Here is a 16309-nt window from a genome sequence, read left to right as displayed (position 1 = left end):
TCTGAATCAACTTTTCAGCACAACGAATGCCGCTTGATGACAGACCTCATGCTGATATGTGCCTCCATTGTACTTTCAGCCACAGTGCACGGGGCCAGGAACAGAGTAAGCAACCATGGCTTACAGCCAAAGCCTGCGGCACCTAAAAAAGGGATAACCAATATTGCATCAAAAACAATGGCACATCACCCCCATACCAATACAGTGCTACTGAAAAACTTTCATAAATCAGTAGTGTGTTAACATGCATCATTTTTTAGGTGAGAGAATGATCTTGTACTGGGCCCCGCATCCCTCAGTCCCACCTGGCTGTCTATAACCCCTCCCCATATCCACATTACTGACCCAAGGCAACTTTTATTTACCGAGCAGCCGGCTATTGCCGTATTTCCCCTTGAGAAAATTGGTTCCAAGTGCTGAAAGGGCAAGGATAAAGGAATCATGGCAGCTCCCAGGAAATCTTGACACTATGTTCAGAATTAAAAAATGTGCTTCACACACATTCATGAAATGGAAGTGCTTACGATTGCAGAATGCGCTCTCCTGTTCTGACTGTGGGGTCAGTGCGATATGGATGAGCCGTCTATTATGCCCAACATATTGGGCATTCCAGCTATTTCGAAGAACCCACGCTGGATCTCCTAGATTTGTGCTGGTCCTGTGGATAGTAGATGTACTGTCTCATTATGCTTCATCATTGGCCTCAAGACTTGTCCCAAGAACCGCAAGAATAAGGACTGATACATCCCATCAAGGAGTCCAACCATATTCTGGAAATTTCCCATTATAAAAAAATGCAAAGTACACAGAAGTTTCACCCACCCAGGAACGGCATGGTTGCGAGAGACAAGGTGTCAATGTCATTTCGCAGGACCTCATAAAGATCTAAGACTGTATCTGCACCACTTCTGTCTTGGGCAATCCAAGGAGGATTATTTGTGGCCGAATGATACGTTGCCTGCCACAGCTATGGATGGCTCTGGGCTGTACCTAGGAACATGACATAGGACATGGCACACTGGGTCAGACCAAGGGTTCATCATGCCCACAGTCCTGTGGCCAAGCCAAGTCACAGCTACCTGTCAAGTACACTAATATTAAATAGATCCCAAGCTACTGTTCCATATTGATTAATAACAGTTTATGGATTTCTCCTCTTGGAACTTATCCAAACCTTTTGGAAACCCTGTTACACTAAACACATCCTCTGGGAATGAATTCCAGGAGTTAATTATGCACTGAATGAAAAAACATTTTCTCTGATTTTACTAACCTGTGCCTTTGTAGCTGCATGGTCGGCATGGCTGTCTTGTCTTTGGTCATTGTTTGTATGAACAATCTCTCTGTTGTCTGGCAGTCCTTAATCTGGCTTGCACCCACAAAATAAAAGTCAGCAGTACAAAGAAGTGCAGGGATTCCATGTTTTAAATGGCAGGGAAATCATCACAGTCAGTCAGCTAGCGCTAGTACAATAATGACAGAGACAGGGCTGGTGCAAAATTTCAAACAGAAAAAACTTGTTATGGATTCAAAAGTTTTGGACCGCATCGGGGGGTAATAATTAATGGAGTCATTTAAATACGATCAGCACTATTTGGGATGCACTGGTTTGCAAGTGTCTTATCTTTATTATATGGGAGGCTCATTTTGCACGTCCAAAACGTGTGTCTAAGCACGGGTTAACCGGTGCACTAGACTAAGTGCACGATATTGCATCTGCCTGTGAGTGAGATCCATCTTGATGCCATTGGATGACATTACCCATGCATTATGGCTAATCTCTATCTATGGAGAAACCTGTTTACAGTAAGCAAACTTGCTTTCTTAGCACAAAGCAAAAATATTAATATTCTGGAATTAGTTCAGTGTGAGGATATTTTAAACTATATTTTCTTTTTATTTCTAGTTTTTTTGATATTCCTATGGATTTGCTTCCAAAAGTGAGGAGCTCCTCTGAAATTTATGGACTTGTGGTAAATATATTTATTCCCACTAATCTGAGCAGTACATTTTTACACAATATAAAAATTTATTTTATCTGTTTTATATTATATTAAATGTATTTAGACATGCAGAAAGATAGTTCCATATTAGTGATTCTTGCTGATGTAGATAAAATAACTTAAAGTATAAAAGAGGCATTTCATTAAGACATTAAGTTCAAGGTGTGTGGTAGCCTTTACTGCACAGATTGTAAAATTTTGATATGGTGCTGAGCTTATAGGTGGATTTTCAAAGGAGTCACGAATGTAAACGTAATATACTATCATAGCCTACTCCTTTGTGTGCTTCTTCATGTGCACAAGTGCAATTGTGTGCTTATTGTCTCTATTTTTAACTTAAATGATATGTTCCACTGACCCTGTGATGTCTGGGGAAATTAATGTTTAAGTTGTTTTTAAACGTGTATTTTGTTAATTTCTTCGCCTTTCAGAAATACCTTTGCTTGCTCTTTGACAAGTGAAGTGTATGCTATAATTTACGTGCAAATGCCTGTAATAGGTAAGAATCGTTGTGAATTGGGTTGGAGTTCCCATACTCAATGAGCTAAAGTTAATAACTCGGTGTCTGCGAATATCAAAATCCATTGTAGCAGTGTTTCTTGCTTCTGCCTGCCTCCAGTCTTTCTATCCTTTTTATCAATGCACAAAACCATCCATAAGAAAATCCCTGGGTTAAATGACGACCTGAAATTTGTCTCCAGACATACTTTGTCTCACTGAATCTACTCCTATCTGATACCGTTATTTTAAATCAGTTTCATGTCTCTAATTATGAGGGGGGTTTTTTTGTTTTTTAATAGACCTCGTCTGGCAGATAGGGGAGAAGGGCTTTTAACAAAATCCTCACTGCAGTTAACCTTAATGCCTGTGGGGGCCATGTCTCCCATTTAAACTCTCTTCCTTATGTCTGTAATGAAGTGGAATGTGTTCTTAGTATATTACCCTCTGAGCTCTGTCGCATATAATCTTTCTATGTTCATTAATGGGCTAATGGCCTGTAAAGCTGATTTAAAAAGTGTTAGCATTTTGAGTGGTTTTAATCTCCATATGAATGCTCTTCCACTCTCCACGACATGTAGGGCTTTACTGTGTTACATGAATTCCATTGACTGTTCTTAAGTTGTAAACATACCTACACATAAATGAAGCCATACCCTCAACTTAAACTTTTTATGCCCCCTGTGGCTATCTGACAATGCTATCATATGCTCAGGTGTTGAAGTATCTTGGTCTGACCATTGCTTAGTGAGCTGTTACTAAACAATCCCAATTTACCTTTCTTAAGATGCCACGCTCTGTGGAAATACTAAAGCGACCCCCAATTGACATAGACCTTCTGCCTGATCAGTGGGTCCTTAGCTTCCATCAGTTTGATAGAATCAACATGACTAGTCTAGCAGAGATCTGGCAGTCCTCTCTACACAGTGTTTTAGATGCACTAGTTCCGGTCAGATCCATTTGCCTCAAGTGTAGAAATCATGCCCCATGGTTTTTGACTGATCTGAACTGAAAAGAGGGAAGTGCGGAAGGCAGAATGCTACTGCTGAAAGCAAAAATCTGTTACCTCCCTTATAGTATATTGTGATAAATTTGCTGCGAATAGGAAAGCAATTGACTGGGCTAAATGCTCCTGGTGTTCCTCTTGTATGTGTGGCGCTGCATCACAGCCTTGTGAGCTTTTCAGAATCGTCCATTCACTAACTAGTTCCCCTACACTGAATTACCTAGTATCCACTTTTGAATCATGTGAGAAGGTTGCTTCCTTCTTTCTTAGTAAGACCTCTAAAATAGTCGATTCATTGCAGTCATTGTGCCTCTGCAGACCACTGGTGCAGGTGAAACCCCTGTCGCTGTTAACAGGTCTTAGGAGAACTTCTCCCCAACTTCAGCTACAGAAATAAGTGCCATCTTAACCACAATGAAGGACACCTATTTTGTCTTTGCTACATGCTCTACAGCCTTGATCAAAGTTCTACATTCTGAAGTGAGTGATTTTATTTCCAGCCTTGTTAATGCATCCCTTAGTGAGGGACATGTTCCTGCTACCCTGAAGGCTGCCTCAGTTCAGCTGATTTTAAAAAAATTCTAATTTGAATCCTGTGGAACTAGCAAGCTATCGCCTGATCTATGCCTTTCTGCTCCTAGCAAAGATAATGTAAAAAGTTGTGCTAAACCAGTTACAAGAATAGACTGATAACTGAAAAAGGGCAAACAAGAGATTGTTATTAAGGGACTCCAGGAACCAGCAAACAACGTTATTTGACTTATTGTGAAAAGATCATTAGCAGAGAGTATGATGCCAAACTCATTAAAAGAAAAAGTGATATGCCCAGTCCAGAAAAACAGCACATTACCTGCAGATAGCATTAACAATTATTGTTCTATCTCCAATTTAAAAATGTTAGGTACAGTAATAGAAACGTGTGTTTCCTGGCGTGTAGCCAGATGGACTCAGAACGAATGGGATAGTATCCGCGTGCTAGCAGTTGGAGACGGATCTGACGTCAGCATGGGGTATATATATCCCCACAGGAAGCGTAGCAACTTAGTAATTTCCGTCTCCAAAGCAGTTTGGAGAGCCTGCACGCTTGCTGAGCGTGTTTTCCAAATCTACTTTTTCTTTTCTTTTTCTACTTACTAAAACTTCTATTGCATCGAGCCCTGCACTCCTGCGGTGATACCCTAAGGTCCCTCCCCCAGTAGAGTTTCCCGGGGTGATTTCCGTGATCCCCCGGAGGTGTAAGTCCTCGGTCCGGTGGCCGAATCGCAGCAGGGACACAGCCCCCGGGCGAGGTTCGGGTGAGGCTTTCGAGGCGCCCCAGTCCTGGCGTTGACGAGGCAGCGGGTGCATATCCTCAAACGCGGCGGTGAAGGTACTTGCCCTCTCCCCCTGCAGCCGGAGACCGCCCGGGTTCCAGCCGGGAAGCGCCGAGGATCAGGTAAGGCGTACATCTCTTATTTCTGCTCTCCGAGGAACAGAGGATCGGCGGCGTGGCACGCCGTGGAGGGCGCCATTTTGTGGGCCCTGTTCAGGTATTGAGCGCCCGTAATAGGCGCGGCTCTATTTCTCCTTGTGCGTATATTGCCTTATTGCTAAGAGCATATTGAATGCCACTGAGCGTGTATTGCTAACCGCATATTGCTACGAGCATATTGTATGCCACTGAGCGTGTATTGCTGACCGCCTATTGCTGAGAGCCTATTGAATGCCATTGAGCGTATATTGCTAACCGCATATTGCTGAGAGCCTATTGAATGCCATTGAGCGTATATTGCTAATCGCTTATTGCTGAGTGCTTATTGAAAGCCTTTAAGCGTGTATTGTTGGCGGCATATTGCTGAGAGCATATTGCATACAATTGAGCTGTTTTCATGACCGCCTAGTGCTGAGAACATATTATTATTTTTGTGCGCCTGTTGTACTAAGCGCATATTGCTGCCGCATATTATTCTTATTGTGCGCCTGTTGTATTAAGCGCCTATTGCTGCCGCATATTATTATTGCGCACCTGTTATATTAAACATATATTATTGCCGCTTCTCTTTCAATGGAACAGAACGCATCGGCGGCGCCGCCTGCCTCAGGCATTAAAGCCCTTGGCCTCTGCTCTGCATGCCAGCTTAGAGCCACGCACAGTGAAGAGCCAGACTCCCTATGTGCCCAATGTGAGGAGGCCGTGGGACCCTCGAGCCAGGCCCAGTCTCAGCCCGGATTTAGCGGGCAGTCTCGACCAATCGGGAATCCCGGGGGATCTTGTACCCCGGCGATTAGAGGCTGCTTCCATTTCCTGGGTGGATCTCTTTAAGGGGATTCATGCCTTTGTACAGATGCAAACTGCTTCCCATCCGGGCCCTGCGGTTCCTGTTGTTACTGCGGTGGCTGCGGCTGCCGCTGCGGTGGCGGCTCCTGCGGATCCTGTTCCTGGACCCTCACGCCCTTATCGTGAGCGGGACCTCCCGCCGCTGGACAGTCCACCGTCAGGGCGGAACCAGAAGCCGACAAGTATCTCTGGAGATCGCCCCGCTGATGGCTTGGGCAGAGGCGAATCTTCAGGACATCTCCGCCGTCCACATTGCTGGGAAGGACAATACCACAGCAGACTTCCTCAGCAGAGAAAGCCTAAATCCGGGAGAGTGGCAGCTGTCGCCCACGGCCTTCCAGATGATTGCGGATCACTGGGGGATTCCGGACATGGATTTACTGGCGGACAAGTCCAATGCTCAAGTACCCAGATACTTCAGCCGCAAGCGCGACCCGTTCTCACACGGAATCGATGCCCTGGTCCAGCCGTGGCCTCCAGGGACTCTGCTATACGCCTTTCCTCCGTGGCCTCTGCTGGGTGCCATCATCCACAAGATTCAGAAATACCAGGGCCTAGTTCTTCTAGTGGCACCAGACTGGCCAAGAAGACCCTGGTACGCAGACATGAGAAGACTACTGGCAGGGGAGCCTCTTCCCCTGCCTCCTCTCCGGGACCTTCTACGTCAAGGTCCCATCCTCCACGAGGATCCAGCTCAATTCTCTCTTACGGTCTGGCCATTGAGAGGGCTAGACAAGAAAAGAGGTTACTCGGAGCCCGTGATAGATACACTCCTCCAAGCTCGCAAGTTTTCCACGTCCCTCACTTACGTAAGGATCTGGAGAGTATTTGAAGCATGGTGCGACACTCACGGCACCAATCCACATGCGACCACAATCCCTATTGTGTTGGATTTCCTGCAGGATGGACTTCAGAAGGGTCTCTCCCTCAGCTCCATCAAAGTTCAGGTGGCTGCGCTGTCTTGCTATGGTCCCAGGAGGGATGGCAAGACCATCACCAAGCACCCAGATGTTTCTCGCTTCCTGCAAGGAGTCAAGCATATTCGTCCGCCACTAAAGTGGCCTGTACCCTTATGGAGCCTCAATCTTGTTTTGGATTTCCTCGCGGGATCCACCTTCAGACCCCTTCGGGGACTGTCTCTCCGTTCTCTAACCTTGAAGATGGTGTTCCTATTGGCGGTCTGTTCGGCACGCCGCATCTCAGAGCTACAAGCACTGTCCTGCCGAGATCCCTTTCTCAGAATCACTCCTGAGGCTATCCATCTTCGTACGGTTCCCTCCTTTCTACCTAAAGTGGTTTCACAGTTTCATCTTAACCAAACCATATCCTTGCCTACCACGGCGGGTTTGAAGAAATCTGAAGAAGGGCGTTTATTACACCATCTCGACATTGGCAGATTGCTGCCAGATATCTGGAAGTGACACAAGAACTACGAAAGACGGACCATCTGTTCGTCCTGCACAGCGGGAGGAAGCAAGGTGAAGCGGCCTCGCGGCCCACCATCGCCCGCTGGATTAAAGAAGTTATCAGAGCAGCTTACGTGGAGGCCGGGAAGTCTCCGCCTCTACAAGTCAAGGCTCATTCTACCAGAGCACAAGCGGCATCTTGGGCAGAATCCAGGATGCTGTCGCCTGCAGAAATCTGTAAAGCGGCGACATGGTCCTCCCTCCATACCTTCTCAAGGTTCTACCGTCTGGATGTCCAGGCCAGGGAGGACTCAGCATTTGCGAGGGCGGTCCTACATGGTCCTCAGGCAGCCTCCCGCCCAGGCTGGGAGTAAAGCTTTTGTACATCCCATTCGTTCTGAGTCCATCTGGCTACACGCCAGGAAATGTTGAGATTACTTACCTGATAATCTCCTTTTCCTTAGTGTAGACAGATGGACTCAGCATCCCACCCAGCTGCCTGTGTACATGGGTTTCACCGATTCAAGGTAAGCCATGTCATCTATTTCTATAAGAGCGTACACTCTACCAGGTGTTAACGCCTTCCGGTTGTGAATGCTGGCGGTCTCCAGCTACTATCAATCGGTCAGGGGAATCCTGTTTCACTTTTCACTGAGCGTCAGTACACACATCCATAACAGCTTTTGCAAGGAAGATTACTAAGTTGCTACACTTCCTGTGGGGATATATATACCCCGTGCTGACGTCAGATCCGTCTCCAACTGCTAGCACGCGGATACTATCCCATTCGTTCTGAGTCCATCTGTCTACACTAAGGAAAAGGAGATTATCAGGTAAGTAATCTCAACATTTTACAACAACTAGATGATTACATTGAGAATAATGCTGTTCTTGCTGTCACTAGTATGGTTTTAGAAAGGTTCATAATGTGCTGTTACTACATTCATTATTGAACACATTACATACCACCCTTGATTGTGCTGATTTTTTTTTCCAACGGAAAAGATTTGTCATTGTCTTTGGATCATTAAAACCTTTCAAGTATCTGAAAGTCTGTATCATATCACCTCTGCTTCTCCTTTCCTCCAGGGTGTATATATTGAGATTCTTCAATCTCTCCTTATAAGTCATTCGATGAAGACCTTCCACCTTTTTGGTCGCCCTTCTCTGGACCTCCTCCTTCTTGTCTCTGTCTCTTTGGAGATATGGTCTCCAGAACTGAACACAGTACTCCAGGTGAGGCCTCACCAAGGACCTGTACAATGAGATAATCACTTCCCTTTTCTTACTCTATATTCCTCTCTCTATGCAGCCCAGCATTCTTCTGGCTTTAGCTCTCGCCTTGTCTCATTGTTTCGCCGACTTCAGATCATTAGACACGATCACCCCAAGGTCTCTCTCCTGCTCCATGCACATCAGCCTTTCTCCCCCCATCGAATACAGTTCATTCGGATTTCCACTCCCCATATGCATGACTCTGCACTTCTTGGCATTGAATCTCAGCTGCCATATCTTCGACCACTCTTCTAGCTTCCTTAAATCCCGTCTCATTCTCTCCACTCCTTCCGGTGTGTTCACTCTGTTGCAGATCTTAGTGTCGTCCGCAAAAAAGACAAACCTTACTTTCTATCTCATCCGCAATGTCGCTCACAAAGATATTGAGCAGGACCGGTCCCAACACCTATCCTTGCGGTACACCACTTAACACCGCTCTCTCTTCAGAGAGAGTTCCATTTACCATCACACATTGTCTTCTGTCCGTCAACCAGTTTGCAATCCAGGCCACTGCCTCGGCACTCACTCCTAAGCTTCTCATGTTATTCACCAGTCTCCTGTGCAGGACCGTATCAAAAGCTTTGCTGAAATCCAAGTAAATGATATTGAGTGCTCTTCCTTGATCCAATTCCTTGGTTACCCAGTCAAAAAAGTCAATCAGATTTGTCTGACAGGATCTTCCCCTGGTGAATCCATGCTGCTTCTGGTCCAGCAATTCTTCCGACTGTAGATAGTTCACTATTCTCTCTTTCAATAGTGACTCCATTACTTTTCCCACCACCAAAGTGAGGCTAACTGGTCTGTAGTTACCAGCCTCTTGTCTGTTCCCACTCTTGTGAAGCGGGACCACCACCGCTCTTCTCCAATCACTCGGCACCACTCCCGTTTCTAGGGATCTAATGAACAGGTCACACAGTGGACCCACCAGCACATCTCTGAGCTCTCTCAGTATCCTGGGATGAACTTCATCAGGCCCCATGGCTTTGTCCACTTTCAGTTTCTCAAGCTCTTCCATACGTTTTCTACTGAAAATGGAGTTACATCTACTCCACTCCCCTCCAGTTTCTTGTTAACTAGTGACTGTCCTTCTCCAGGGTCCTCTTTAGTGAACACAGAACTGAAGTATTCGTTTAATATTTCTGCCATTTCTTCGTCTCTCTCCACACATTGATCCTTTCCACCTTTCAATTTCACTATACCACTTTGAACCTTTTTCTTTTCACTGATGTATCTGAAAAATGTTTTGTCACCTCTCTTTACCTCCTTTGCAATCCTCTCTTCCGCTTCACTTTTTTCCGTCTTGATTAATTTCTTCGTCTCCCTCAGTTCTACCAGATATTCTTCTTTGTGCTCCTCCCTTTGGGATCTTTTATATTTCTTGAACGCATGGTCGTCTAAGCACCATTGTCTCATTGAGACTCGAGATCTGCCTGCCTCTGGGGGTCCTGTGCATTGAACAGGGAACATTTCAGAGAATGCTACCCTTGAGGTTCTGTATGTCATCTTTCTATCTAAGAGCTTAAATTTGGCATCCAGAGCCTCCCTCCCATACCTTCCCACTTCGGTGTCCGCATTTACCATGATAGCTACCTTCTCCCCAAGACTGTCTAAAATCCTATCTAGTTGACACATGAAGTCTGCCACTTTCATATCAGACTCATTCTCTGAGAGCCAGGAGTTCTTTACATCTAGTGCACAAATACAACCTCTCACAAACATGTAGTTCTCAGTGCAAAAGACTGGAAGGCCCCATCTCTCTGCAGGACTGCTGTCCACATCTTAATATTGTTGAGTTCTTAGTTAATTTAGGTTGCTATGGGACTAGGCATGCATAAATCAGTCCTTTAAATTTATGTGGTATATTTAATGTTCATTTGGCAATGACCTGCAAGGGGGCAGTTAGTTTAATTGATAAGGGCTGGGTCAATCCCTTGTTTTAGATAGATCATTGATATGAAAATATCTCTTGTCTTCTTATGGTATAATAATCTATTAATCAAAGAATGAGCTTTAGAGGTGGGTGGGAGGGAAAGAAAAGAAATTAAAACTATTTAAGAAAATAAGACAAGACAGGCAGGTCAAAAGAAGACTACTAGTTACATTTAACTGCAAAGAGAACATATAAAATCTCTCTGCAACAATGAGAGATTCACTTGCAAACACCACCATACACATTATTAATCTGAGCAACTCAAGCAAAAGAAAAATCTCAGCTCCTTTGTCTCACACACTCTCAAGATATGCCCCCCTATCTTATCATACATTATAACATTCTTATGTAAAGTATAAGTACTTTTTCAATTAAAGCTATTTCAAAGACTTGCTTAGATCAATGCTTTAATAGTGGTGTTGATTTCCATTGACAAGCAATTGTGAAATGAGCAGCATGTAAAAGCTGAAAACAGTTTATGCTGATACATTTTCAGAGTGACATCCCTCCACAATCCCAGAAGATACATCACTGGCTGGAACTCTACACGCTGAGATAAAATGTCACTTTTATTTTGGATATCACCTGGTCCCAAAAGTCCCAGACTAAGCCACATGCCCACATTTCCCCTATAATCCTCTCCAATAAAGTCAATAGGATGTAGGGGAAAACCTAGTGTAATTTAATGGGTATCTGTATAATCTGCATATCAGGTTGTGCATGAATTCCACCTATATAACAAATAGAAATTTTTTTGTTGTCGTCCGAATCCTCCTCCAGTCTTCATCCATGAAATGAATATGAAGGTCCTCATTCTCTGAAGTTTCACTGATGTCAGTGTCTCAAGGTCCTCATATGTGAGCATAACAGCTCTGTAAAAGGTGAAATAATTTTAGTACCTTCCTCTGCCAAAAGTAAAACCTGTTCTACCTGAGAAAGTGTCCTACAGATCTCAGAGGTTTCCTCAACTCTGTCCAGTTTGACTCTAAGGGCATCATACAGCACCCTTGATTTGGGGCTTAAATCATATTCCCTCTTTAATGTTTCAAACAAATACCAACCTAGAGCTGCCCAGGAACCTGAGCCCAATCTGCCACCATCCCCAGACTCAGGGCGTAAGGTCTCAATTAATAAGCTCAGTTTGTTTGAGTAAGGCAAGCATGGACAATAGATAGTCTTTTACACAGTGCTTTCCAAATTTTGTGTGACATAACAGGACAGGAATGTAATAGCTTGTGCTCATGAACTGCAATGGAAGGCAAAAGAAGTAAGAGTTGCAAATCCAAACCTTCTGCAGCTCCAGCTGCCAATGAAAGCCAAGGCTGACTGTAGTCTCTATTTAACCAGAATTTGACACATGCTAGTCTAGCAGCCCAGTAGTATCTGAGCAAATTGGATAGCTCCATTCCTCCACCTCCCTTGGTTCCCCAGCGGGTGCTCAATTTCAGTCTAGGAAAGTGATTATGCCAGATAAAACGCAATATAGAGCCATTGAGGTTTGCAAATATTTCAGGGGAAAATCTATGGGAAGATGCTGAAATAAATCTGGATAGAATGTCAATCTTGAGTATATTTATCCAATCAGCTCAAGTAAAAAAAACATATTCTCCCATCTCTGCATATGAGCTGTAATGCCTGTAATTGCTGGGGCATAATTGGTTTTATATAAATCGGATCAATTTGCAGAGATAAAGATCCCAAGGTACTTAAATCCTTCTTCCGCCAACCAGAAATGGGACAAATAGTTAAGCACATAAGAAATACATAAGATTTGCCCTACTGCTTCAGACCAAAGGTCCATCAAGCCCAGTATCCCATTTCCAACAGTGACTAATCCAGGTCATAAGTGTCTGGCAGGATCCCGAGGGGTAGATGGATTCCATGCTGCTTATCCCAGGGATAAGAAGTGGATTTCTGTAACTCCACCTTAATAATGGTTTATGGACTTTTCCTCTAAGAACTTGTCCAAATCTTTTTAAAATGCAGCTACGTTAATAGCTTTAACCATATCCTCTGGCAATGAATTCCAGAACTTAATAAGGAGAAAAACGGTTGAATGATAACGACGCACCAAACTAGAAGTTATTACTTTTAACCTACAAAATGCATTTTAATGTTAAATTAAAACTGCATAATATGTTCCGAACAAATAAGCTTAACTGACACACACAGTTTTTGACACTAAATTGTTACCATTCTATGATGGCACATGATTAATTTGTAATCTATACCACTCATATTTTTCATTAACGTGCCTTTTTGTAAACCGTCGTGATGGTTATGTAACTCAACGACAGTATAGAAGAGTTTTTAAATAAATAAAATAAATAAATAAAATAATTATGCATTGAGTAAAAAAATATTTTCTTATTAATTTTAAATGTATCACCTAGTAACTTCGTGTGTACCCTAGTCTTTGAACTCCTTTAAATAAACTGATTAACATTTACTCGTTCCACTCCACTCATTTTATAGACCTCTAACATATGACTTAGATGACTTTTCTCCAGGCTGGATTCCAAACCTCTTTAGCCTTTCTTCATAGGGGAATTGTTCCATCCCCTTTATCATTTTGGTTGCCATTCTCTGTACTTTTTCTAATTCTACTATGTTTTTTTGAGATGTGATAACCAGAACTGTATGCAATATTGAAGATGAAATCGCACAATGAAGCGATACAGAGGCATTATGATATTATTTTATTCTCCATTCCTTTCCTATTAATTCCTAGGATTTTGTTTGCTTTCTTGGATGCTGTTGCACACTGGGCAGAAAATGTCATTGTATTATCAACGATGACGCCTAGATCCTTTTCCTAAATGGTGACTCCTGATGTTGAACCTTGCATTGTGTAGCCATAATTTGGGTAAACTTCATTTGCCATTTGCATGCCCAGTCTTCCACTTTTGTAAAGTCCTTGTGCAATTTCTCACAATCCTCTTGTGATTTAACAACTTTAAATAATTTTGTGTCATTGGCAAATCTAATCACCTGAGCCAACACCTCTATTACTAGATCAAACAGGAGAGGCTTTTAGGTTGAATATTCAGAACTTTTATAGAGTCAACAATGCCAGCATCTATGTGATAAGCTTTAAGCGCTGTAAACATAAAGGCCAACTAAGCTAGTCAAAATGTTTTCTCTGCATCCAGTGCATAGTTCTCAAGCAGTCAGCTTAGAGAGCAGTCGCTCATACATTTCGGAGGATTGCGCACGAGTTTTATGTGGTTGTTCACATGCTTATTTTCTTTTTGTTGTATGCAGAAATGCAACACTAATACTGGAACTCAAAACTTGTTTTTAAAAAATTCTTGCTCAAATGAAAAACCTTTGCACACACGTAGCTACTACTTGGCTGGAGCATTGATCCAGCGCCATCATCAATCTGAGCATCTTAATACCTCTTTGCCAACGCAATAATATTAAATGCTCTCCTTGTATTAGTTCTCTTACCTTGTATATATCTGTCTGGTCCTCTACAACCGGATCTATAATAACCTAGTCCAACCTGAATTGTAGTACCTTAGCCCAAATCTTCACATCTGCATTTAGAAGCAAGATTGGGTAATATGACCCATGATCTAACTCATCTCTCCCCTTATATATAAGTACAATCTCTTGGGCCTACCCTCCAGTTCCTGTATTTGTCTGATAAGAGACTGTTCTTTATGTAAGCTCTCATGGTTTGTTTGTGTTGCGACAGTCACTGCCCGACGTCTCCACTCCGCCCACCTTACCGCATTGGTGACTCCCTCCGGGGTTGATGGAAGGCTGGCTGCCCCGGCATCTTAGGCCCGGCCCAATGCTGCAATCCACCATGTTGACCTGATGCCTAGAGGCGCGTGCCCGCCTCAAGTACCAGAAGTGGCGCGAACCTCAGGGGCGTCCCCCTGAGATGATGTCATCCGCTTCTGATATTTAAAGGTCTCTGAATTGCTAACAACTCGAGTTAGCAAGGAATGACAATGGACTCGCTTTGACTTTCCAAGCTACTCTGCCTCCTCGGGCTAACCAGGGGTACCCGCTCCTCGGGGGCCTCATTCTCTCTTTGTAGATTGCAGTCTGGAACCGGTATTCGCTCCTCGAGGGCCCTTGTTCCTGGACTTCTTCAAATTCACTTCTGCCTGGAAGTTATCTCTGCCTACTACATCTGTGAGTTACCATCGCTCTCTCAGAGCTTTCCCTGGAACCAGGTACTTGCTCCTTGAGGGCCTACTTCATTCCAGCTCCTGGGCTTCTATGAGACATTGTGTGAGTGTTACCATCAGGTTCTGTCCATGAACCCTGCATACCCTGCCTACTCACTATATTTCCGTTTCTCTACAGCTCAGCCTCCAGGGATCGCTGTTCCATTATCTGAGGGACTACAGCCCAGCTGGGCATTCCAGCTCACTACTGCCACCTCTGGTGGTCCAGTATACTGTCTAATAAAAGAACTAGTGTGTGTCTGTCTTCTAACTCTGAACCTGACTGGTGGTCCTTCTCGGGATCTTTCCCCGGGGGCGTGGTCATCTGCCACCGGTCCAAAGATCCACCCACAAATCTCCTAAATTCCAACAGTTTGCTAACTCCCTAGCATACTGCTAACTCCTAACAGAATAGTTTGTTTTTGGTTTTTTTTTAAGTCTTTATTTAATAATTTTTAGGTATAGAAGAAAGAAACAAAAAGTCTGAAATAGTCATTATATTGCATCCACCACAAACAACTTTGCAAAACAAGATAATCTAATTTGGATCATATACAGAAAAGTGACCCATCTGACATCTAGCAAATTGTAGTGAATATACCATAAAAATGTTTAGAATATTGTTTAATCCAGACCCTCATAGATCAGATAACAGCCCGAGATCTGACGATACTTAAAACCTTTATTAGCAATGTCCCAGTGAAGTCACTCAATGTCTGTTACATCTCCAACCTGCACATGCCAGTGGTTCAAACGAGGATGAAACTTTCAGAACCTTACTATGGTAAACCTCGCAGCAAGGATCAACTGGCCTACGAGGAGTCTATGCTTAACAGGCACCAAGGATCCTTGCCACAGACGCAATAGGCCCAGCTCTGTTTTCATATGAATCGGGAGATTAATAACATTAGAGATCTTCTGTGTAACCTTTTTTTTCCCCAAACCAGGCTATCCCCGGACAGTACCTCCACATATGTACCCTGTTCCCAACATCCTCTCCAACAGTGTATTGTATTCAGGAAATATGCATGTGTAATATAGTGGGATGTGGTATGATCTGTGCAGCAGTTTAATTACCAGCTCAACCCTTCGGCAGCATATAGATTGTCTATGCACACCCAAGATTTTACATGATGAAGATTATATACCTACCTAGTGATAGCGGTGGACATTCTCCCTTTAACAAACCCCGTTTGGTCTGGGTGCACTAACCTGGCAAGGATCAGTTCCAGTCAGAACTGCAAGACCTTCACCAGAATCTTTGTCAGAGTTTAACAGAGAAATAGGTCTGTAGGACCCACACTCTAAGGGGTCTTTCCCTTTTTTATGGAGTAAGGCTAAGTGGGCATCAGCCATATCTCCTAGGGAGCCATTGTGTTGCCCTACCTGGTTGTAATCATTGTCAAGAAAAGGTGCTACATTAAGTAAGAATTTTTTGTAAACCTATATGGTACGCATCTGACCTAGACACTTACCACCAGGGAACATTCCAACTGCCATTTGTATCTCAAGAACTGAGATTGGCTTCTCTAGAGTATCTTTCACAATTAGCTTAGTTTATTTATTTTTTTTTTTTAATTCTTTCAGTTTTTCAAACGTTTACAAATTGAATAAATTTCCAAATATTACAATGGAATATCAACATTTGATATAAACCAAGATATTTCAAAATAAAAAGGAAAAACAA

At 43.4% G+C, this 16309-nt stretch overlaps 1 protein-coding gene across 5 annotated transcripts in view; it reads left to right on the top strand.

Moving 5' to 3' along the window:
- Positions 1–16309, top strand: part of GK (glycerol kinase) — a 381644-nt gene that overhangs the window by 105886 nt on the left and 259449 nt on the right. For all 5 annotated transcript variants that reach the window (XR_003856985.1, XR_003856986.1, XM_029603081.1 and 2 more), the window contains exon 8: positions 1907–1973. Coding sequence is in view for 3 of the 5 variants with exons in the window: in XM_029603081.1 (XP_029458941.1) it covers positions 1907–1973 (67 nt within the window). In the remaining 2 variants the exon portion in view is untranslated. The remainder of the gene's footprint in view (positions 1–1906; positions 1974–16309) is intronic.

This window comes from Rhinatrema bivittatum, chromosome 5 (assembly GCF_901001135.1).
Source record: "Rhinatrema bivittatum chromosome 5, aRhiBiv1.1, whole genome shotgun sequence".
Taxonomy (NCBI): domain Eukaryota; kingdom Metazoa; phylum Chordata; class Amphibia; order Gymnophiona; family Rhinatrematidae; genus Rhinatrema; species Rhinatrema bivittatum.
Note: the sequence above shows the minus strand (reverse complement) of the source record. Positions and strands in the feature narration are given on the sequence as shown.